Source organism: Alosa alosa, chromosome 2 (assembly GCF_017589495.1).
Source record: "Alosa alosa isolate M-15738 ecotype Scorff River chromosome 2, AALO_Geno_1.1, whole genome shotgun sequence".
NCBI classification, from domain to species: domain Eukaryota; kingdom Metazoa; phylum Chordata; class Actinopteri; order Clupeiformes; family Clupeidae; genus Alosa; species Alosa alosa.
This window is the reverse complement of record NC_063190.1, coordinates 1,717,814-1,743,200: the sequence shown is the minus strand read 5'-3', so window position 1 is coordinate 1,743,200 and position 25,387 is coordinate 1,717,814. Positions and strand designations below refer to the sequence as shown.

Below are 25,387 nucleotides of genomic sequence, written 5' to 3'. Positions count from 1 at the left end.
GATTGGTCATATAGAGTGTCCCAGTGACTTCCGTTTTACTTCCGCTATCTTTCAAAAAAATATGAATGGGAGTTAATGGAGAGATAACAATTATTTTTTGGTCCAGTTTGAATTGTGCCACGAATTTCACATATGATGTGTGTGAATTTAAAAGATTAATTTTTCACGTCAAGAAAGTACTGTTGTTCGATAGACTTCAAAAGTTATGTTGGTTTTGTGCGAATCCGCTCAGTGGACTACATCAAAGATTGTTAAGGCGGAGCAAGATATTTCATCAGGAGCCACTTCCGGGAACCCGGATCGGGGGTCAAAATCCCCCTTTATGCAGAGCAGAGGCAGCGACTGCTCCATTGAAGTCTATGGGCATTGCTCAGAATTTTACCACATATGCTAAGGTCGAGGTAGAGTTAAGAATGTGAATTTTGGGCACGTTTTCATGATCCTCAAACCCTTCTGAACATTTCAGGTACATTTTTAGCATTTTTGAGCATTCCAGTCTGGAGAATATCGACTTTATATCAGGTGTGCGCCGGTTATTTATGCTGCTGCTGTTGGCCGGTTGCAACGTACGCTCATCAATACGTCATCGACACGCCTCTTTATGCAGACAGGATTCGATCCCCATTTCGCGCCCATAGACATGAACTACAACGAAGTATCTTGCTCCGCCTTAACAATCTTTGACTACATCTGTCGTCTCGAACGATGTACGTTACCAACGTAATGAAACGGTAAGATTAGCTGTTATGCTAGTTAACGGTTGCATCTTGCTGCCTGCTATGTCACTTAACAGTATCTAATGTACAGTAGCTTGTACAATCTAGTGTGGCTGTGAATGAGCTAACGTCACTCTGATGTCACGACTGATGGGTTTGTAGTCATTGGAATTACGATCTTTCACAATGTTGTAATTCAATAGTTACGAAACAAACTGCAAATGTCTTTACATGAAAAATTGTCAAACATCATATGGGTAATTCAAGGCACAAGTCAACCGGGACCAGAAAATAATTTCTTTTTCGCCATAGACTGGCGTTCAAAATTTTTTGAAAGATCGGTCCCATGGAGGCAAACGGAAGTGGCGCCACTGGGACACTCTATTCCGAGAAAATTTTCATTTCTCCCATAGGAATACATAGACACTGGACCTCCCGCTAGACTCCTAAATGGGCGTGACAGCTTCGAACCCTTCGAACGTGCCAGCTTCACAGCGTGCCAGAATTGACCCTCTTGAATCGTTCTCCTCTTGAGCCCCCCTAGAAAATTATAGTAATAATAACAAATGTTTTTTCCTTTTTGTTTAAAGGAAATCATTGCAGGCATGCACTTAAGTCAAGGCTATAAATTGAAATAAATAATAATAAAAGTTGTCATTATTTCATTAGAATTATCTTTCGGGTTGTTTCCCTTAGCCAAGGGGCTAGGGGTGAGGTAGGGGTCATTGTAACGTTAACTTTCCTTAACAGTCGGCAAAATTGGATTGCAGGAGGATTAGCAGTGAACAGAGTGAAATTGTAAGTAGGTGTTTATTAGGGCTGTGCAATTAATCAAATTAACTGATTAATCGCGATTCTGACTTTAAAACAACATAATCGAATAATGATTCTTTTTCTATATTCAGTTTCACAACAATGCTCTCCTTTCGTCTTGAGTTTACTACATTTATTCATTTAGCAGACACTGTTACAAGTGACTTACGTTAACTATATTACAAGGGCATAATGGTGGAAGCTGGGAATGGAACCCACAACTTTACAGGCTACTGAACGCTAACCCAACTCCTTAACCACTACACTACCACCACAGTTATTATGTGTAATATCTTTTTGCATGTATTTTTTCTGTTGGATTATATTTAAAATTCTAATTTAAAAAATGTTAAAAAAAATATTGAAAATGAATGATAGTTCCAAAATAGTTCCACTGAGTAATTGTGTTCGAGATCTCAATCTTAAACAAAATAATAATCGTGTTAATGATTTTTGCCATAATCGAGCAGCCCTAATGTTAATGATGTTTCACGTCCAATTTTAACACTACCGTAATGTAGACTAAATTCAACATTAGGTAGGCCGTGGAAAACGCAAGCTAGTTCAAACACCCCATATGTGTAGTGCTTCTTGTTTAGCTCATCAAACAATGCTTTTTTCTACCATGCTTTTGTATGTTAAGGGTACTGTATAGGATGCTCCATTATTTTCATTGTGTTGTGTTTACCTCTGCAGATTGTGAGTGTTGGCAAACATGTTAAGGGCTACCATTACATCATGGCCAATTTGGTGAGAGGAATTTGATTGTCTTGTCACCCATTCATTTGTGTTCCCTGTATATCATTCATCTCCACAGTCACTTTCTTAATGTCATAATTCTTTAATATCATCTGTAATACCACCTTAAGTGTTTTCTTCAAAACAAGGTGAGGGTAAGTCACTTTTGGACCAGTGACCATTTCAAATAATTGACTGTGAGGAAACTTATTTCATTATTGGCTCACGGTTGTCATTTGCAAAATTAATTACGTTTGTTAATTCACCCTTATCTGAGCAGTGGAAGACCTATACTGTACCTCTTTCTCTGGCTCTTTGCTTCCCCTCTCTTTTTGCTCTCTTGTCTCTTATTCTTATTCTTCTTTTCTTTTTTCTCTCTCTCTATCTCTCTCTCTCACATACACACACGCCACTCTCTTTTTGTCACCCTTTGTCCGTTTCCTCACTTCCTCAGGGCTTTAAGGACATCAATCTGGAGCGCTTTATGCATGGTGGAGCAAATGTGACTGGCTTTCAGCTAGTGGACTTCAGCAATCCCATGGTGATTAAGCTCATGCAACGCTGGAACAAGCTTGACCAGCGGGAGTACCCAGGGTCTGACACCCCCCCGAAGGTATGCTCAAAGTATTCCTGCTAATTTTTCATGTTAATTTCCTTTGAGAAGAATAAGTCCATCTAAATCTATGGCTACAATTTTCTGCAAAATGCATCTAAATTGAGTGGACTTTTTTCAAGCTCACTAACAAGATCAGTGCAATTGACTCAACTACTCTTTGTAGTTGGGATACTATGGGATAGTAATATACTCTGTTTGAGGGACTTGCTGCCCTTTCCACACATCTACAGAACAATATAGACAGTCTAGACCAGGGGTGTCCAAACTACGGCCCGCCACGCACTTTAATCAGGCCCGCCGCAAGTTCATAGGCCACTTCCAATTTTTTCCAGTGATATACGACGTTGTGGTTAACTTTAGGCTACTGCAAACTGCTTTACACTCTTCTTAGAGAACGTTTACAATGTCAGCTTGTTACATCGAGATACATAGTATCTCCATTGCAGCAGCGTTATGCTACTCCATTTAATTGCATTTGAGTGTGCACGAGAGGGAGAGAGCGTGGCAGGTTCCAGCTGGCTTGTCATTGTTGATAATTGAGATCTCATTTTTATAAGAAACTTTTAAAAGGAAATCGCGATGGCAACAGTAGTTCCCACTACTGACCATCAGCCATCAGCTTGTCAGAAAGGTTGGAGAGGTGAAGAGATGTGAGATATCAAGAGAATCAAGCCTAAAATTCATGCATACATTATACTCTTACAGACTACAGGGGTTGTTATTGTATCCAATAGATTACATCTACATAATCTACAGCCTAGGCTATTTTATTCACAATCCCCATAGGCTATAGTGGGAATAGCGGCTTGAAGGCTTACAAGATAGTTGTTTATACAACAATTGGGTTCTATGGAACTATTTATTTGTTTCTGATTGGCCGAGAGACGTTCCATGAGTTGGAATATCCCTGGACATTTCAACTCAGACTTTGCACAGCTAATAATAAATCACTCCGCGATACAATGCGAAGATTTGACACAATGTTCTCATCCCAGCTCTCCACTATTTTAAGCAATGGGTTACTCCTTAGCAAACCTGAAGGAGAACACGAGGCGTTAACCAATGGGAATACATTCCATGATCACGTGATCGCACTGAAGTCCTCTTATAGGTCCTGCTAAGGTTCTTCCACCTCCCTGAAAAAAATATGTACCTGTAGAAATATTATGTACTTGTGTGAAAGAAATGTGTATCTGTAGAAATGTTTTGTACACTTGTGGAAAAAATATGTACCTGCACAAATACTTTGTACGTGTGTGAATCTCCTACGCGACGCTATGCAATGCTTTCCTGCGCAACACTGAAAGTACGAGCTTGTGAAACTGATTTGCAATGCTCACGGACTTTTGACCCTAATTTTACTGCCTTTCTGAAGAGCCAATCAACACATTGCTTACTGCCAACCAATCAGCGTTTCCCACCGACCACCCAGATTTTGGTGCTAAACCGATTGGCTTCATATCAAAGAGTATACTCAGAGCCCGTCTATAATGTCTTATTAGAAATTCTCTTTGATTGGGCTTGCAAAATTATAACTTAATTAAGAGTGACGTGGTAGCTCAATTTATACTGTGATCGCAAAAAGGGTTGAAGCGGAGCCATAATGTTAACGTTAGCTATTCCCATCCGCTTTTTAGACTGTAACGTTATAGGTTAGCTTCTAGCTAGCAGTAATGTTGACGAAATAGTTGAATTATTCATTCCATTTCCGAAAGGGTGATTCAGTGGTGTCATTCATGATTATAAACAGTAATACTGTACACACATTTATGTTTATCTGCTATTATTATTTGATATGAGAACACGTTTATTTTATCACCCTTTGCAAGCCTATAATAATAGCCTAGTGGACGGCAAAAAGGCGAATCAAATGAATGGGTTGTAATGGGACATCCACGGCTAGGAGATTATAGTGAGATTTAACCGTAGTAATGCCCTTCCAGGACTGTTGGTTTATTGTTTGGAATACAACAACATCCCATTTTCTTACATAGGTACATTTTGTTTTGTTTTCTTTGTGTTTCGGGAGTATTTCAAGCACGGTTATCTCGTCAGTTTATGAAGCACAGCAGCGGTTGCTATAGCAACCATAGACTGAACAGGACGGTAGACTACCAAGCAAGCGAGCGCTTAGGCAAAGTCTATAGCAAGATCTGAATGTAAATGGATAAACCCGTTCAAGTGTTTTCTTTATTTCCTATTTCTTTCAATTCTTTAACTTAAGACATGTAAGAATTAAGCCTACTTATTCGCTGGGCAACATACAAACTGAGGAGTTACATTAGCCCTAGCACTATGAGCTACGATAAGCGTCAGCTAGGATAGCTATGGCAGCTAGTTATTATTTCATGTTCCGATATGATATGCTTAACGTTTTGACTATGTTACAACTGATAAAAGCATGACAAATAAAGTAACCAAATCACTTTGTAATATTTAAGTCCAGAAATACTCATGGGTGCTCATTTACAGTAATGTTACGACCTATCTGCCTTGCTGTTACCTCCAGTTTTAATAACTAGATCTGTGGTTTAGCACCAAAATCTGGGTGGTCGGTGGGGAACGCTGATTGGTTGGCAGTAAGCAATGTGTTGATTGGCTCTTCAGAAAGGCAGTAAAATTAGGGTCAAAAGTCCGTAAGCATTGCAAATCAGTTTCACAAGCTCGTACTTTCAATGCTGCGCAGGAAATCATTGTGTAGCATCGCGTAGGAGATTCACACACGTACAAAGTATTTGTGCAGGTACATATTTTTTCCACACGTGTACAAAATATTTTTACAGATCCGCATTTCCCCCCCACATATGTACAAAACATTTCTACAAATACACATTTCTTTCACACATGTACAAAATATTTCTACAGGTACGAAATGTCTTTGCACATACAGAACTTCTTTTGCACAGCTGCAAAACTTTATTATTATAGATACGCTTGTCATAGGCGCCGATACCGTGGTTGCTCCGTCTCTCGGGCACCCACTGAAAACATCGAGCACCCAAGTGTGCCAGCTTACAGTCCCGGCTAAATTTACATTAATTTAAAATCAAACATCGCAGTTTATGCATCTCTCATAATGTGATTGGATATGTTGCTGTCAATTCCCTACTCCATATACTAACCACCAATGAGAGCATCTCTCGTATGAAAATTCCTGACACTTCCCACCTGAAGAATTAACGCAAGCCTTTGTCGGGTCTTCAGCCCCGAATGTTTAAAATGTATATAGCCCTGAATATCATTTTAAAAGTAGTCTGACAAAGCTTATTGTTTTGTGACACAGCTAAACACTGGTACCTCATAGAACGTCTATAACATAGCCTAGGTGGTCGCAACTCACAAAAGTAAAGCAGATAGAAAGAACTCACGCTACAGCGTGCGCGCACACTGTGCTTTATGATTGTTGGCTTCTGATGGTATCTTGCTAATTCACTGAACTGCATTAGGTGACACAAATGGTATTGCCTTTATCTTATAACTCCTTGTCTGAGCGACTACCAGGCCTATGGTTTTTAAAAGTCAGATGTTCCCTGACAAAGACATTCGAATTAAGAATGTTTATTGACTTGAAAAATACACAGATTTTTGCAAACTCCCTTCATTCAACCCTTGAAGACATTGCGGTCTGGTGCACTATGTAGATCGTTTCTCGTACCATTTAATTTCTCAGAATTTAGGTCTACTAGGCCTACAATAACGTCATCACCAAATACATCTTTTATTTTTAGTTGATCAACCACAAAGAGTAGCATAAGCCTACTGTGCACAGTGCACTGACGACTGTAGCAGCCCAAGGTAACCAGTTGTTGTAGATGAGAGGCAACCCCTTGTTTCAGATAGCCTGGACAACATGTTACCTGGGTGTTGCCTACGTTATTAATTAATGGTAGCCTACAATAGTTAATTGATTCGCGTAACATATTAGTTGGCTCAAAGAGTAGAGAATCAGGATCAACACCGGAACGATTTTAAGGCTATTTTGCATAGGCTACTCAATGGTGCTATTTCACACGCATTATAGCGACCCCCACTCACCGGGGTTAGGTGGAAGGTGTTAATAGACGATTGGCGTAGCCTACAGTAGACTAGGGCTGTCAAAATTGCTCAAAAATGACGTTTGAATATCCCCTCTAAAATAAACACATGTATTCGAATATAATGGAATATCTAGGCTATATTATTTGCGCATAATGTCAGTGACGCGCATCATGTCATCTGTTTTTAACTTTTTGTATGGTTATTGCTTGACAGGGGGGATCGCAAGCAGCTTTCAGCCATAAGGCATTTCCTAATTCACACGACACTGATATTCAAAATGTTGAAACTATTTCGGCATAGCCTATAAGCAGTTTAATTAAATGTAATGTTAGTTGTAAACAAACAGGCTACTTGGTGAGGCTTGGCCTCACAGATGCGCTCGTGCCTTAAATGGCAATACAAATCTTCACGATAGGCCTATTAACTGACCGCCGGATTCACGTTGACTGGGGGGCAGGGGGGGGCAATCAGACATTTGTTCCCAAGGGTCTATGAATTGTTAACCCGGCCCTGCCCCCAACGAACGCAACTTTCCACCTCTGAGACAGCTGAAAAGAAGTCTAGAGGACTCCTAACTCACTAGACCTACTTACTGTAGGCTGCGCAAACCACAAGCCTGCATTCGAGGCAGGCCTTCTGTTGAAGAATTTTATATAAATCCTGCGCTAACAGTAATCCTCCTACCCCCGCTACCACAGCTGTGGATAGTGTGGCATGCTCACACTTTATGTATCCTTCTTGCAAACTAGGCCTATAGCCCAACCATTTACGTCTTCAAAAAATAACAACTTGCCAGATATGCCTTTATAAATTTGGGCTTCATTCAGCATTTTGTTCTTCCACTGGAAATGACTCTTCTACATTTGCTGCCTGCTGCATCCTTTCTGTTTGTATTGTTTAGAAAATGTTTGACGTCTTGAGTTAATGCATTAAACATTGTTTGCTGGTAACCAGCCACAAATAGCCTACAGATTCTTGCGTGCGTTCTCTCCAAAATATGCCCGTTCTATAGGCTATCCAAGTGCATAATTCTGCGGCATAAAGCAGATGTATTTGTGTATTGTACAGAAAAATAAAAATAACCTGTCAAGCAGTCAATTGACTACATTGCAGTCAATAAGTAGTGCAAATTATGAAACCAAAACGTGGGTCATAGTTGTCTAAGCCTCTGCTGTGAGGCCAAACCCATGAACAAAGACGATTGATATCTGCAATAGTTTTTTTTTGGCTTAAACAAGCTCACAGCCTAACAAGTCATACTGAAGGGAGAGGCAGCTGGCATGTGATCTCCCCACGGGCCAATGGATGTACAAGTTTTCTCCTGTGCCTACGATATTTAATCCAGTGTTTTGTCAAGTTGCAAAATGCTATTCGTTTTAACGAATTTTTATGATAGTATGAAGTACTTTTTGTATAGGGTACTATCTTAATTGCTTTATACTCAATACTTGACCAATGGCTATTGCATCTGTCTATTGAAAGTGAGAATGTGGCATGTGATATACTGTGTAGGCTTCATAAAATAAAATAAACAGATTGCTAATGGCCTACAAGCTGATCTGGGGGGCGTTTCCCGTACAACTACGGAGGTTAGCTTTTTACTAACAGGATGCATCGTTCAACTAACCAACATGTAAGTTACGACTGTTTCCCAAAACTGTCGTACTTACATAGTACTGTAAGTTTGGACCATGATAGTTTCCAAACCATAGGCGTGCATACATAGACACTAGGTGGTGCTAAAGCACTAGGAAGTTTGCCCTTTATCAACGAAAATGCCCTTTTGAAACTTGTTTTTTTTTTTTTTTTTATTATTATTAATATTATTAAGATTTTACTGAGGTCGGTTTTGAAATGATCTTTTGAAAAGCTCTCTTCCTTTGTCACGTGAACTCGCGCGGTCGCGTGCAGGGCACGCCAGATGCGCAGCACCATAGCAGTTCAGTAAGCGTCTTCAGATAGCGGGCATGGTCGCTGACAGGCTGCTTCTCCCGTGCCCCATCAGCCAGGTAACATACAGATCAAGCAAAATCTTACAGTTTGCCCTCTAAGCCCACATGTAATAATTGTGCAGTAAAATGTCTCATTCAGCACCAAACAAGCATTTTTGCCATCTGGTCACCTGATAAACTAGTTAGATGAAGCTAGATAAAGTTTTACGTTGTAGCCCAAATCAATGACAGATAACGTGACGACCACATACAAATAATTTCGGTAGATTTTGCAAATTTATGTGTTAATAAGAACGTTTTCTGTTGTATATGTTTTGTTAGGCAACATGTATTAACACATTAATTTGTGACAGAAGAAACGGGAAGTTCCCCATTACCTGTGAAAATGCCCATCTGCATTTATGTAATGACAACAGTCAGTAGCCCACTATAACTCCTTCTCGTACTGTTTGGTCTCTTTATTGTCTTACAGATCAAGTAAATCGTACAGTTTGCCCGCTAAAGCCCAAACGGTAATCATTTTGTTGTGCAGTAAAATGTCTCATACAGCATCAAACAACTAAGCATTTTTAGCTGACTGGTCACCTGATAAAGTTTTACGCTGTAGCCCAAGTCAATGACCGATAACGTGAGGACGACCACATAGGCTACAAATAATTTCGGTAGAGTTTGCAATTGCAAATCTATGTGTTAAGACGAACGTTTTCTGTTGTATAGGTTTTGTTAGGCAACATAAATTAACACATTTTGGTCTCTTTATTGTCTTAATTGTATATTGATTTACTAATTGCAGCACAAGTCAAATTTCATTCAACATGTGCGTGTAATTTTTTTTTATAATGAAGTGTTCCATGTGCGCTAAAAAGTGCCCCCCTCCTGAGCACCTGCCCCCCAAAATGTCTGTGCACGCCAAACTTCAGTAGTCTGGACTAAGGTGGTTAATGACGTTTAGTAGCACGTGAACGGGCACCTGCACATACTTCTGTGGCGCATTGCGTTAAGGCCGGCAGATGACAGCCGCCGTTGCACAGCAGTTACCAGTCCCCTGTCCAAGAGTTCGAATCTGGGTTAAGACGTTGACAACAATATTGACATCGTTGTTTACCTAAGTTTATCTTTTGTGCAGATCATATTATCAAAATCAGAATCAGCCTTCTTGGCTTGTTTTGCGTAAACTAACAAGGACCCCCCCCCCTCCATGAAAATCAAAGGCTACATATTCTCAGCTGACTCGTCAAAAAGTGCGCACCACCTTATTATTATCTGCAAGTGTGTGACTTTTACTTACGTGCACATGGCTGCAAATTGACTTTTAATTTATGTATTTTCTGCCTTGGGCATTTTAAAATATGGATGTATGGTGGTTAGAAGTGTAAATATCAATTAGAAACCTAAATATATTTATAATTATTAATTTGCAAACAAATAACTGGCGTCAGTGACGTCTTTGACATGAAGATCCCTGGAACTATGCTTCTAGCATTCTACCACAGGTCGAGAGGTGTAGTTGTAACTACACAACTTTACGATAGTGGTTGCGAACGTTCGTTGCTATGGTTTTGGGAAACACTAACGTAGTGGAACGATGCATTGGACTATGTAAGTTCCAAATATGAATGTAATTCTGCGGCATAAAGCAGATGTATTTGTTTATTGTACAGAAAAATAAAAATGACATGTCAAGCAGTCAATTGACTACATTTCAGTCAAGAAGTAGGGCAAATTAATTTTACTTAAAACCAAAACGTGGATCATAGTTGTCTAAGCCTCTATTATGTAGCCTGTTAAAAACGCCGCCAGATATTATTAAATCGGCAACAACATTGTTTTCTGCAGAAGCCTACCCAAGGCTACAGATTAATTCTGAACAGTTATTTCTCTACTGGCTCAATTATCACACCACTGTTTTGATTTGCGTAGTTGCGTTAACCCCAACACTGACAATAATGTAGACAGCAAATTTCGATTTTGATTTTCGTTACCACCGTGTAGTCAAGCCTTAAGCCATACCCAAGTAGCCTAAATCAAGGTAATGTTTAATTATGCATGATTTATTTTGTTATTGAATTCGTAGGCTGGGATTACTCTCGGCAACAATTATGTTTAATGGTAGATCCTGCTTTTTCAGAAGGGACCGCAGGCAGAGCGATGTACAGTGGTAGAGCGACGCACAGTGGCTGAAAGTGGTACTAAAGCTTCACGCAGCTTCACGCCGCGTAATGCGCCAATGAAGTGGTCATTTGAAAGCGATGCCCACTGTACAGTCCAAAAGGCATGTTACTGATTTACAGCGCCCCCTAGAGGTCAAAGGTCACCAAATTTCTAGAGCGTCCTCCTGATGGGGTCATGAGTCCATATACCAAGTTTGGATTTGATGACTGCAAGGGTTGCTGAGATATGAGCTCACTTCCTGTTTGGCTTAGCGAAATTTTGATTGGCTGTTACTGGCTTAACGGTAATACTTCAAGACGAAAAGTGATAACTTTTGTGAGGCTTGGTCTGAAGATGATCTGTGTAAAATTTAGTGGGAATCAGAGAAAGTATGTGACCCCTGATACATTTTAAGTGTTTTTGATGAAATCCAAAATGGCGGAAAATCCATCATGGCGGAAAATGACGTCATAGGGTGCGTTGAACTCGGCTTGGTCCAAGGATTCCAACGATACCTGACTTTTGAAAATCGGACCTACGGGTCAAAAGTTACTTGAGTGAACACACTTCCAACTTTGGCCTGTTGGTGGCGCTAGAGGGTTCGAGTTGCCGACATGAAACTTGGTGACATGAATCATGGGACCGTCCCCAATTAGCTTCGCTGCTTGGCCCCCAATAATAATAGGAAAACGTAGAAACACAATGAGGTCCTCACAGCTTCGCTGCTTGGCCCCCAATAATTTAACTATTTAAACTATTCAACTAGATAGATAGATAGATAGATAGATACTTTATTGATCCCCAGGGGAAATTCAAGGAACTATTTAACTGGTCAGCCATTCCAACTGTCAGTTGTCATCAACTATGACTCCCGTCAACTGTTTCCTCTGCCCACAACTGTTTCCAAATAAAAGTTTATTTTGCATTTGATGTTAATATATGTTTTGCATTTTCACGCACTGTTAATTCCTCGGAATTACATTTTCTAGTTATTCTTCTAACCAAAATTTCTGCATCTAATTCAGCTTCAATCGTTTAACGTAGAAACTTTGTTCAAACTTTGTAACGTAGGTTTTAAAAAGGACACTTAAGCACTATATTTTAAGCAGTGTATCATGCTTTGGTCTTGCATTCAAAGCAAGTGAGAGCCTTATTTGTTGATCTCTTACTGCAGTATTTTACAGACCAACATGGAACTTGAATCCTCATTATTGATGCTTGAATCCACATTCTTGATTCTTGAAACTTTTGCAGATTTTCTCCAAAACAATGTATTTCTTGCTATGACCTCTTCCCTTAAAACTTGAGGTTCACATTCTGAAAATGTAAGTTATGATCCTTTTTAATTTGAACACCTTAGTACACATCTGCACTGACATATGATGGTGTGATGGTGATGGCTGAAGCCTTCCGGAGCCTGCGCAGACAAAAAGTGGACGTCTCTCGAAGGGGAAGTGCTGGAGATTGTTTGGCCAATCCTGCAGCACCATGGAGCCAGGGCAGGGAGATGGAACGAACCCTGAAACAGGTTTGTTAGTCCATTGACAAAAAGGATAAGTAAAAAGTAAAATTAATCATTGTACGGGCAAGTTTCAGCATGCATTTTTGCACCAACACAGAACATTGTGCTGTACATAAAGGACAGTTTGCGTATGAATTCTGAGTTTATTACACTTTTTTCTAATTACATTCTAGGTCAGACTACAAGGATTAACAGGAAATGTGCAGTTTGACATTTATGGCCGCAGAGTTAATTACTCAATGGATGTCTTTGAACTAAAGAATAACGGTCCAAAAAGGGTAAGAAGCATCATTCATACATTAAATTACAATTTGTTTTGTTTTGTTGTTTGTAAGGGCATTTAGATGACACTCTTATCTAAGGCAACTTACAAAGAATCAGCTGTATCGTGTGTTGTGAGTCTATGTCTATTTGGATAAAAGTGTCAGCTAAATAACAGTCAACTTTAAATTAAATTTAAGCTGTATGTATGGTATGTGGTATGAAATTAAATATTTACCTTTTGTGATCAAAATGTATACCTTTTGTAACATTCTTGAGAGCAATTGTTGTGGTACTTAAATGGAAAAAAACCCTATTGATTTCAAGTAAAACAAGCTCTTGAAGATTTGTGATGGAAAACATACTGTAGGATTTCACAAAGGCTCTATATTGCAAACAAATTTTTATTTTGCATGCACTATCCCCAGTTATTATTTATTTTTATTAATGTGCTTGCTCAAGCGTAAGCAAGCACAATATTGTTCTTTTTAAGTTTTCTTTAGTAGTGTGATCGACGATCGGGGTCTCAAATCCCTTGCTTTGTAATCTCTGGCTTTATAGATGTCAGGAGAAGACTATAAGCTGTTTTATTGGCAAAGGGGGGCTTTGCAAATTATTAAATGGGGTGGCAATGATTATGGTACGGTTTCTTTCTTTTTGTTAAAAAGAATATTTGTGATGCGATCTGGGAAAACCCGTCGGATGTTGCGCTGGCACGTTTCGAGGAAATAGTAAAAATAGGCCAATTGTCATTTCTTTGGCAAAATTGGGTTTTAATTCAATTATTATTATACAACCCCAAATCAGAAAAAGTTGGGACGTTGTGTAAAATGTGAATAGAAACAGAATGTAATAGTGTGCAAATCTCTTAAACTCATATTTAGTTGCAAAAAGGACACAGACAACATATCATATTGTTGAAAATGAGTATTTGGACTATTTCATGGAAAATATATGTTCATTTTGAATATGATGCCAGCAAAATTTGTCAGAAAAAGTTGGGACAGGGAATGTTTACAACTGTGCTGCTTCACCTCTTCATTTAACACAATTCTGTAAATGTTTAGGAACTGAGGAAACCAGTTTCTAGAGTTGTAAGAATGAAATGTTGTCCTATTACTCCCCGATATAGGATTTCAGTTGCTCAACAGTATGGGGTATTCTTTATCATGTTTTCCATTCCATGACTCACCTAATTTGACAGGTCTGGACTGCAGACAGGCCATTTTAGCATCTGGACACTTTCTCTATGGAGAAATACTGTTTAAAGGTCCCCTGTGTAACGTTTTCAGCTAACAAAATCAACATTTCCCATACATAAATGTGGCCCCATTCATGTTTAATTACCACCACCAACAACTCGAAGCATACCTATTGGCTTAGAAATCCTCATTTACATTTACATAGCGCCGTGTCAACTCGCCGTGTACGTGCGCCATGTTAAAATACCAGTGGCCAGCAAGAGACATATGCTAAATACAGCTCAGTCTGGCGTCTGCATGCATAGAAAAACATTAGCTTGGATTCATCTGCAGAATTTACTTGAAGGTATCTACATAAGAGTGACATGACACTGTCATAACCCTAACCCTAACTTGTCATGACAAAAACCGAATGACACTTCACAGAAGTAAGTGACAGAAGCGTTATGTCATAAACGTTTATGACTTGTTTAGCCTATAATGTTCATGTTATAGTGGGCATCGCTTTCAAATGACCACTTCATTCGCGCATTACGAGGCGTGAAGCTGCGGGAAGCTTTAGTACCACTTTCAGCCGCTGTGCGTCGCTCTGCCACTGTACATCGCTCTGCCTGCCGCCCTTTCTGAAAAAGCAGGATCTACCATTAAACATAATTGTTGCCGAGAGTAATCCCAGCCTACGAATTCAATAACAAAATGTAGTCAATTGACTGCTTGACATGTCATTTTTATTTGTCTGTACAATAAACAAATACATCTGCTTTATGCCGCAGAATTACATTCATATTTGGCTAACTTCTGCAGACGCGCAAAGACGATATGAGTCTGTTGCATTTCGTTAGATGTCCGAGTCACGCATAATGTTTGAAAACCACTGGCTCGTAATCACAATAATTTAACACACGACAGTTGGATACTTCATCATGTTCCCATGCCTACATTTTGGTGAGCATAGAGATCGTTAAAACAACAAAGTATGGCTCTCCGTTTGGGACATCGAAAACTTATATTTTTAATAGGGTAGACTACCGTCGGAGAGGCTGACTTGCAAAGGCCTCGGGATAACACGTTATCTCCACTATCATCAGTCAATGCCCCCTTGATCAAAGTGGGGAATGAAAGAAAAAGTTTGAGAACCACTGGCTTAACAAGTTACCTGCAGTCCAGAACACACAGAATATTGCAACAGAAAGTTGCCTTTATAATCAACTACTATTTGTTCCAACAGCATTCAAACAAAGCCTTTATAAAAGTGAAAAAAAAAAATATTCCATAAGAAGTAAAATAAAATACTGTTACTGTAACTGTATCCCAAGCTTCAGCTCCCCACGTCTGTGACAGGCAGACGTGACACCGCTAAATTCTCAGCTTGTTTATAGCCTACCCCACACTGAACGCGTAAGACCGCTAGCTAGGCCCATCACTGTGGGGTGCGGTAGCCTACTCTCTGGGATTTAAGTCAAGCAATATAACCATACAAATGTTTAAAAATTAGTAATTTCAGCTTTGTCTGAACTGGCCATTGTAGGCTACGTAAAAAATAAACAAGTGGGCCTAGGCCTATCCCCTATCCAATGATATCGGCAAATGTTTGTTTTCCAAAGTAAGAATTTCACTTCACCATGCACCTTCGACAATGAATAGCTCATTACACTTATGTAACTGTTGAACGTAGGCCTAACTGGTATCATTACAAACATTATTCTGTGTCCTAAAAACTGGCATTTTATGGCATTGTGTCATGTAGCCTAAGGTCGTTGCAAAATCTAGAGAAATGTGTGAGGTGGTCAACATTGGGTTAGACACCAGGGGCCATATTCACAAAGCCTTTTATCTTACCACTAGGAGTAGGCTACTCCTAAATAGCAATAAAAGATTTTAGCTAGGAGTTTCTCTTATTAAGTTATTCACAAAGCCTTTCAGACCTAGCCTAGGCTACTCTTAGTAAGGAAAAATGACAACTCCTGAACAGATTCTGGAGCTGAGCGCTCTAGAATCTTTGACTAAGAGTGAGTGAGTCTTCGGATGACGTTATTACTCATGCACGAGCTTGACTGAAGTGACCACCTTGATTGGCTGATGATTGTAACGCGGGAATGATTCCAAACACCTCCCTTACGATGAGTGGCAGGTGACAGGTGTGTTGCAGGTAACCCCCAGAACCTAGTCAACGTCAGCCGTTTCTCAGATGTAACCCCAGGCCTAGGCAGTTAAGACCCACGATACCCCCTTGAGATTATTGTAGATAGCAGGGACCTACTGTCGGCTTAAGTCGCAAGACGCCTTCCCTCTGCGCAGAGATAACCTATTACTCCTATTTTAAATATCCCCTTGGAAGTTGATCAGGCTTCCGTGGTGGATTTATTGAGATGTTTATGAAATAAGGAGTTTACTACGCCTAGGTCTCAACAGTTGGCTAACGATATAAGATGTTTGACCCTAGAATTTATCTAGAGACACAGGTTATAGGCTACTTCTTGCTCAGGTTTTATAAGGATGGAGATTTTGTTACCGTCCAGCAGTACTCAAGTCCAACTAACCCAAGTCTTAGACAGAGCAGATGAATAACCACAGAAGAAACCAGTTATCTTACCCTCCTGCTGGAATTCGTAGAAAACCAAGTAAAGACAAAAATACTGCTTGAAGAATTGGATGCCAAGGTTAAATGAGTTCTTTACTTTTCAGCACTTTGGGGATGTTAAGAACCCCAAAAAATGCGGCGTAATATCCACTTGCAGGTTACAATGTTGTAGAAAATATAAAAAGAGTAAATCCACAAAAGAGAGAACAATAAAAATAGTAATCCACAGATGGAGAAGAGAATACAATAGTAAATCCACAAACGGAGAAAAAGGGTATATAAGAAAAAAGAGTAAGTCCTCAAAAAGGGAAAAAATCCGCTGATTATCGTTCTGCAGTCTCTCACTGTCGGAGTAGCAGTGCGATCCCGGCAACAGCTGGTGCGGAGTTACGGTCCGCGGCTTCAGCCTGGCACAAAGTTCCAACACTTTGCTTCTCAACGAAGTACGGACAACGAATCCTAACAATCAAGCGTAACAGCAAAAAGCACGTAGCAGTAGAAGAAAAAAAGAAGAAGCAGCCCGATCGTTTAGTTCGGCCCCTATTTATACTAGGTGGACTTAACCTCCCCCACACATTCCTGAGACAAATCAATCCTATTTTCCCACGACAGTTTAGAACCTTCTAGAAGTTCCCACGATGGCTGGGAATATTCTCACGTTAGCTGGGAAAATTCTCACGATAGCTAATACATTCTAGAAGTCACTGATCTTAACCAACAATTTAAGATGACATGCATTAACATACTTCTCCGGGTTACATTTCGGAGATGATACATTACATTCAGGTTTACAGATAGTTTCCAGAGGTTATACAAACAGTTTACATTCAACGGCAATTATAACCATGTGACACATTACATTTAGCAACATACACTTTTACAGTCATCAAGAGAGATCGGTTACATTCTTACAGGTTACAAACACTTATGGCATTAACTCTTCACACAATGCAATCTGAATACATTCATTTAAACAGTTTGAGGCACTTTACCCATTTCACAGTTTGAGACATACAATTCTTTACATGCATAATTCCCTAGACTTTACAAGGTCAGGCTACTAAAATACTTGTAATGATACATTTCATTCATCGCACTTTATTATTTTATTATGAGGTCATTGTTTGCAGTTATGGTTCATTTTACATTCTTTTATTCACATTCAATAATCATCAACTATTTCTGAGGTCAGGGTGATCTGGTTTAGTAATCCTGCACATTGTTCAACATCTGCTTCAACACATTCATTCACTTCCACGCTTTCAGGTGAACTCGTGAAATTCAAGAGTAGGTTGCAAGGTCATTGGTTTAACATTACGATTCAATTCCTGGTCAGTTTCTTTCCTAATTTGTCTAATCATATTTTCTAGATCAGAGAGATTACCTTGATAGCTAGTGCTGAATCTAGCCTTTCTTCGCCTTGTAAGACGTATTGATTTTGTGCTATCGCTCTGGGGTCCATATGGTTGGTGTTCTGGCAACACGTCACAGGTCTGAGAATGGGTGCGCTACACAAGGACCGAAGATGATAAATAACTGAATAAAAAGGCCTAGCCTAAATGAATCAAGAGTAAGGCCAAACAAATAGCCTAGTAGCCTAATGAAACATATGGATTGATGTAGTATCTTTGTAACATTATTAAATTAGCCTAATCTGTTACTATGCCTATGCCTACGTTTGCAAAAGAGAACATTTTAATTTGATTCACAATAATGTTACATTTAATTTACATGTTGACAATGAGTAGCCTAGTTTTGGTTGTTGTTGGTGGCGTTATTGCATGTTAGTTTTGCCTACAATGCAAAATTGCTTCCTCACGATTGCAAGCTCCTGTAGCCGCATAGGATTTCAAAACAGGCGAAATGCCGCAAAACCGGTTTGTGAATAGGTCTGTGAGTTAGGAGTCATCTCGACTTCTTTTAAGCTGTCACAGCTGGTGGGAAGGTGTGATTTGTTGGGGGCAGGGCAGCGTCGGCGCCAGAGAGCAACTGGTGGGGGGGCTATGAGCACTGACAAGGGGGGCACCTCACCTCACTTTTATTTGTTATTTTGCCATATAATAAAGAGCATCCTTCGAGCCTTTTGGATCAATATGATCAAGGGGGGAAATAGTGCAAGAACATAGCGGTCATAGCCGTTGAATAAACTAGCACACAACGTTTAGAATAATAGAATTTTAATAGTATAGCGTTGCATAGGCTACAATACAAGTAAATAGGCTCACAGGCTTAACAGACTCACCACTAACACGCCTAGGCTTCACTGTGTCTTTCCATTCATTTCGAAATGTTCTTGTAAGATCCTGCTCAAAAGCAAATTACACATACTGATAATATCACAACATTGCACATAGGCTATGTGATCCCTCAAAATGTTCTTTAAAGTAGCCTACAGAACAAATTCTAACACATTTACGAAGTGGTAAATGCACCAACTGTGATGGAAAGTTTAAGAGCAAACAGGACACTCGGCATGACTTAGTATTTTGTGCTGCTCTGACAGTCCACTTTTATTGCCACTTTTAAGTCTACTGTTTTTGAGTTTGGAGAAGTATTTGCAGCGACAGGCTATAGCCTACGAATGCCGACTCCACATCGGCATTTCCCAGCCAGGTCCATGATAGGCTTTTTGTCACTGCTTCCAAAAATGTCTCCCTCTGGATAAAGCAGGTTAAGACCCGTGCTGTGTTGCGCTCACTAAAGGGCGATTCTTAAAGTAGGCCTAGCCTACATGATCCAAAGCACTATCTCCGTTGCTCGAGTTTATCATTAGCACTGGACAATATCGGAAAATATAGGAAATGCGACATGTCAGTTTGGCCCTTTATGGTTTCTGCAAATTAGATTAACAGATCATGCATTCAGCTTGGTCATCCTGGGCGGTCATACTAAAAAAACCTTGTATTTTCCATTATATTCCCAGATCTATCTTGAGACCTTTTACTGGATTTCTTATGCAGCAGTGTCTAAAACCCTACTGATCGAGATTTATGCTCATTTGGCGTTGCAGGAGTCGCGGGTAAATATATCGGGTGGCACTCATTGCAACGGGTGTCCGAAAGTGTGCAGAATCCCTTTTCATCGCGCCAGTTTGCATCACGCAGTTTGCGCACATAATCAACAGTAGCATAGTTGACACATGTCATGTTTCATTTTGAGTAGGCTAAGTGTTCAACATCAGTGTTCAATATGGATTTAATTTCAATCATGCATAATAATATTTAGATTTTTTTATGTGAGGGAGAGAACTCAGTTGGGGGGGCACACTGGCCTGTTTGGACGGGCCTGGCCCCCTATGGCCCGCCCTTGACACCGACGCTGGGGCGAGTCATGTCACTCTTATGTAGATACCTTCAAGTAAAGTGTAACCCATTACATAGGTCATTGAAAGTGCTTGAATTTGTAGTAAAGATCAAAATTGTTTTCCCCCTTTATAAAATCATACATCACCCTGAAAATGACCAAAACCAAATTAGTTTCTAGCACTGTTGCCTCCAGAAGAGCAAGGTCATCATCTTCACTTAGCTTGATAGATTTTTAAGGATGTGTTAAATAGAAACAAGAACAAAATGACCAGGCAAAAATTATTAGTTTCCTGATATTTTATCGTCAATCGTAGTGCAGTGCGGAATCAGCATGGGGGCAGTGAAGTGGGTGCATGATGGGCTAAATGTAGCTGGATTGTGTTTTTTCTAATATTCAAACAATGATAGTTTTCTGTCTTAACCCATTAGCGCCTGATGCTGCATGACACAACATTCTATCTCCCGCCTGTTGCTGCATAGCGCAACATTGAATCTCCCGCTGCTTGCTGCGTAGCGCAGCATGCTTTTTATTTCATGTTTCTAGGTGCTACAGAGGCTTAGATATTACATTTTGGTAGACTTTGACAATTTTTAGTATTTTTTCAGAAAACCCTCAGGAAATAAGGTTATTTAGTCTAGAATGCCATAGGATTCTATAGGCGTTTTTAGTAGGCATTTTAGGGGTAAATGGGTTAAACATAGGGTTAAACACACACTCAGCACACAGTGAACACACAGTTAGGTGAAGCACACACTAATCCCGGCGCAGTGAGCTGCCTGCAACAACAGCGGCGCTCGGGGAGCAGTGAGGGGTTAGGTGCCTTGCTCAAGGGCACTTCAGCCGTGGCCTACCTGTCAGGGTTCGAACCGGCAACCGTCCGGTTACAAGTCCGAAGCGCTAACCAGTAGGCCATGGCTGCCCCAAATTCCCTTTATTTCTACATTTTGTTAACAGGACACAGTTATTAACAGGACAACATTTTTTTTTATTGCAGATTGGTTATTGGAATGATGCAGACAAGTTGGTTCTGATCCAGGACCAAACTCTTCTTTCAAATGACACCTCTGGTATGAACAGGACTGTCATTGTGACTACTATTATGGTAAGACATTTCATAAGACAGAATGGATGTGTTTCAATTATTTAAAATGTCCACCATACAACAGATTTTCTTTGCTTTTAGTTTTTTTTAGTTTAGTTTAGATTTATTTTAGTTTGCTTAGTATATGGCAGCCTTTCTCAAACTTCTTTGACTGGTCATGGCAGACTTTTGGGTCACAGGACCCAGCAACACGCCGGCCTCCCACAACAGTCTCTGAAGCGCTAGAGAGGGTGGGTACAGATGAAGTCTGCACTCTTCAACAAATGTGTTGAAAATAACACAACAGAACTCAATATCACAACCCAAAACAGTATAGGCTGCACACAACATCATAATAATAGCTCAATTGAACATGTATTTCATACTTAGCATTAGGGCTGAAACGATTACTCGAATAATTTGATCACAAAAAATCTCAGGGCTTCATTTCATTCCTATCACGGCCTGCTCAGCTCAGGGATTATTGTTTCACACAGACTGTTATTACTGACGCATACATCACTTTCAGAATTAAGTTGGTGCGATGATGGAGAGCCAAGAAACTGTCCGTAAAATGCAGAGAATGTTGAAAGTTTTGGGATCATTTCAAACTTAGAAAAGAAGACAAGGTGCAATGTGTCCACTGTAAAGCAGAACTGGTGTACCACAACAGCACGTCAACAATGATTCAACATCTGAGCTGAAGGATGCAGTTGTTAACACCAGCTCACCAAGCGTAGCCGACACAAGGCAATGGAAACATTGATGTAAATTGATAGATGTAAACATAGATGATTTAATGTATTAGCTAGTTAGAATGTACAATATTTGTAGCGGCTATAACTTAATATCGTGAGTCGATATGATGTTAAGTTGTGATAACTTTAAGCAGTAGACAAATTAATGTAAAATTGCAAGTGAGCAATACACCAAAAAACTCATCACACACACGCTCTGGTCGTCTCTCTCTTGCGCGGGGTGTGACACACACACACACACACTCCCGGTGTTAGGCTACCTCACTAAATAAGCCTACCCCAGACATAATTATTATAGCCCTTACAAAAAATATAACTGCATTACTTCAAGTGTCAAAACGGCAGTATCAGAGCGCCTATGGCAGGGCATTCAGGCCCTCACGGACTACAAGCCTGCATCACAGAGCTGTGAGAGCAACATCCCTCTGCTCAACAACCTGATCCGTTTCTTTGCTCGCTTTGAAGCACAAAACAGCACCTGCCCACAGAAGACACATCCCCCTCTACATGAGCAGCCCCTGTGCCTCTCTGCCGACAGCGTGAAGAGGACACTTGCTGCTATCAACACCCGTAAGGCAACAGGTCCAGACAACATCCCAGGTCGCGGCGCTGAAGGACTGCGAGGGGAGCTTAAGGATGTCTTCACAGACATCTTTAACACTTCCCTGAAGCAAGCCATCGTCCCATCATGTTTTCAAAGCTGCCACCATCATACCTGTGCCAAGAAAACTGCTCCATCCTGCTTCAATGACTACCGCCCTGTGGCACTGACACCCATCATCATGAAGTGCTTGAGAGCGGGCTTGTCATGTCACATATCAAAGCCATTCTCCCCACCCTGGACCCCTTCCAGTTTGCATACCGAGCCAAGCGGTCTACAGAGGATGCAATCTGCTCTGCCCTCCACCCAGCCCTCACCCACCTGGAAAAAGAGACTCATATGTGAGATTGCTGTTTATAGACTTCAGTTCTGCATTCAACACCATAATACCACAGCAACTCATCTGCAAACTTGACAAACTGGGACTCAGTACCTACCTCTGCAACTGGCTACTGGACTTCCTCTGTCAGAGGCCCCAAGTAGTAATGCGTGTTGGCAACAATACCTCAAGCAGCATCACACTGAGCACAGGCCCCCCCCCCAAGGCTGCGTGCTCAGTCCGCTGCTCTTCACCCTGCTGACGACGATGACTGCACTGCAACCTACAGCAACAATCACATAGTGAAATTTGCTGACGACACAACTCTGGTGGGTCTCATCACTAAGGGCGACGAGACTCAATACAGGTTGGAGGTCGACCATCTGACCACGTGGTGCAGGGACAACAACCTCCTGCTGAACGTCAGCAAGACCAAAGAGATTGTTGTTGTTGACTTCCGGAGAGGTCACACCCAACACCTGCCACTGACCATCGACGGTGCTGTGGTGGAGAGAGCGAGCAGCACCAAATTCCTGGGGGTGCACATCAGTGAAGACCTCTCCTGGACCACCAACACTGCATCACTGGCTTAAGAGAGCTCAGCGCCGCCTGTACTTCCCTAAGTGAAACTCAGGCGCAGCAAGTGCTCCACCAGCCATCATGACCACATTCTACCGGGAGGCACCATTGAGAGCATCCTCTCCAGCTGTATCGCTGTGTGGGAATGGAAGCTGCACTGAATACAACAGGAAAGCCCTGCAGCATAGTGAACACAGCTGGAAGGATTATTGGTGCTTCCCCTCCCTGAAGGACATTTACACCACCCACCTCACCCGTGTAAAGGCGAGCAAAATTGTGAGTGATGCAAGTCACCCCGCTCACAATCTGTTTGATCTACTGCCCTCTGGGGAAGAGGTACAGAAGCCCGCGCTCCCGCACTACCAGACTCACCAACAGCTTCATACACCAAGCTGTAAGGATGCTGAACTCTCTCCCTCCTCTCCCCCCTCCACCCTCAGCTACATAACATCCTGGACATTGGACCCAAAATGGCCGCCTGCACTACTCCACTTGCACACTTGCACACTTGTACACTTTACAACTTGGTGTTGTTGTCCTGAAAACACAACACTTCTGCTGCTCTTACATAACTTGCAACCACTATGCCACTTTCTTTCTTACTTAGGTCAAACAGAACTACCCAAGCCTTTTATTGGCCTGACTTTGCACTAGTATTTTATTGACTGTCTATGCACAATTTCAACCAAATTTTGCTGCTCTTATTTTTTCATTATTATATGTGCCCTCTTATTTACTTATTTACTTATTTACTTACTTTTTTGTTTACTTGAATGTTATGTTTGTCTGTGGACCTAAATTGGCAAAATATGTCTTGTCTTCACCGTGGGATAGTGAGAAACGTAATTTCGATCTCTTTGTATGTCTGGAACATGTGAAGAAATTGACAATAAAGCTGACTTTGACTTTGACTTTGACTTTGTAGTTTTGATGGAAATATTTGCAGTTCTTATGCAGGAAATGCAGTATTTTGGACGTGAAAATACTACTCTGCTGCACTGTACTGTAGTATAACTGCATTGTACTTTGAAAAAACTGTCTGTAGTATAACTGCAGTTATTTCTTGTAAGGGAGGTTATTTGGTAATAATGGTAAATGCTGCAGATGCACCAATCTACTTAATTATTCTAAGAAAGCATTTCACAAGACGGACATGTTTCGGCCAATGGCGTCTTCAGCGTCTTACCAAGGAGACAAAGTGTTACTTAAGCAGGTAAGATGTGGCGTCAGCTAAGAGACCTTTATAAGACCTTTCTTACCTATTTTTATATATCTATCTAGCTCAGTTAAGCTGTGAGAAATGCAGCTTCAAAATTGGTGCAGTGAGCAGGAATTGAACCCCGGTCTCCTGCATTGTACAGTGATCTGCTACTTACTGAGCTACATCCCAGCTTTGGTGAAATTGTTCATGTTGATTCTATATTCCGATAATGATCTATATCATACCAGTTATGCTTTTTACAAATATGTTTCTGATGGAAAAGTGGTGTTAAATTTCCATAATCTTTGTTCAGTGAATGCATAACAGTCAGTTTGTCAGCAGTCTAAAGATATTATGCCAGCTTTGTATATAGTTTGGTTACATAGCAACCGAGGCTTAAAGACGACAAGCGGGTGCGTTCAAAGTGACAAATATAGGCGAACGTCCGCGATCGATTTGAAACATGTTTCAGTTTGCCTTCAGTTTTCCATGAATGTCTGCGATCGGCGGAAATACCTGCCAGCTGTTTTTTTTCTCTAAAGTCTATCTAACTTAGGTTCCACACCAGATTCATTGCACTGCCAATCTTGAAATAACAAGAAACTATTAATGGCGGCAATGGAGAAAGTGTTTTCCACCATTTCTGTGTTTTTTGGAGTACACAATATGTACTTATCATTTGGTCTGACCAATCAAGGCAACACCCACCCCACCCCAGTTTTACAGTTAATCCTACATGTTCCACATTTATAATACAGAAATGTCGATCTGAGAACAGCTTTAAGCAGCTAATGCAATTAAGGCACCATCAATGGTTTCCTGACCATTGGACAGGGTAATGGACTTTTCCATGATATTCAACATGTTTGAGATGCACCTGTACAGTACATTCATGAAATCTTGATCTGTTGCAATAGGCAGCGCCAGAGTTATCCAGGGATAATCATCTGCC

General features: G+C 40.6%; 1 protein-coding gene across 13 annotated transcripts in view; it reads left to right on the top strand.

Moving 5' to 3' along the window:
- The window catches only part of LOC125290922 (glutamate receptor 4-like), a 181,569-nt gene that overhangs the window by 87,404 nt on the left and 68,778 nt on the right, over nucleotides 1-25,387 (top strand). For 12 of the 13 annotated variants that reach the window (XR_007192889.1, XR_007192888.1, XR_007192887.1 and 9 more), the window contains exons 5-9: nucleotides 2,226-2,279; nucleotides 2,722-2,880; nucleotides 12,385-12,552; nucleotides 12,720-12,824; nucleotides 20,891-20,998. Coding sequence is in view for 6 of the 13 variants with exons in the window: in XM_048237365.1 (XP_048093322.1) it covers nucleotides 2,226-2,279; nucleotides 2,722-2,880; nucleotides 12,385-12,552; nucleotides 12,720-12,824; nucleotides 20,891-20,998 (594 nt within the window). In the remaining 7 variants the exon portion in view is untranslated. The remainder of the gene's footprint in view (nucleotides 1-2,225; nucleotides 2,280-2,721; nucleotides 2,881-12,384; nucleotides 12,553-12,719; nucleotides 12,825-20,890; nucleotides 20,999-25,387) is intronic. The other variant, XM_048237360.1, reaches the window with a different exon arrangement.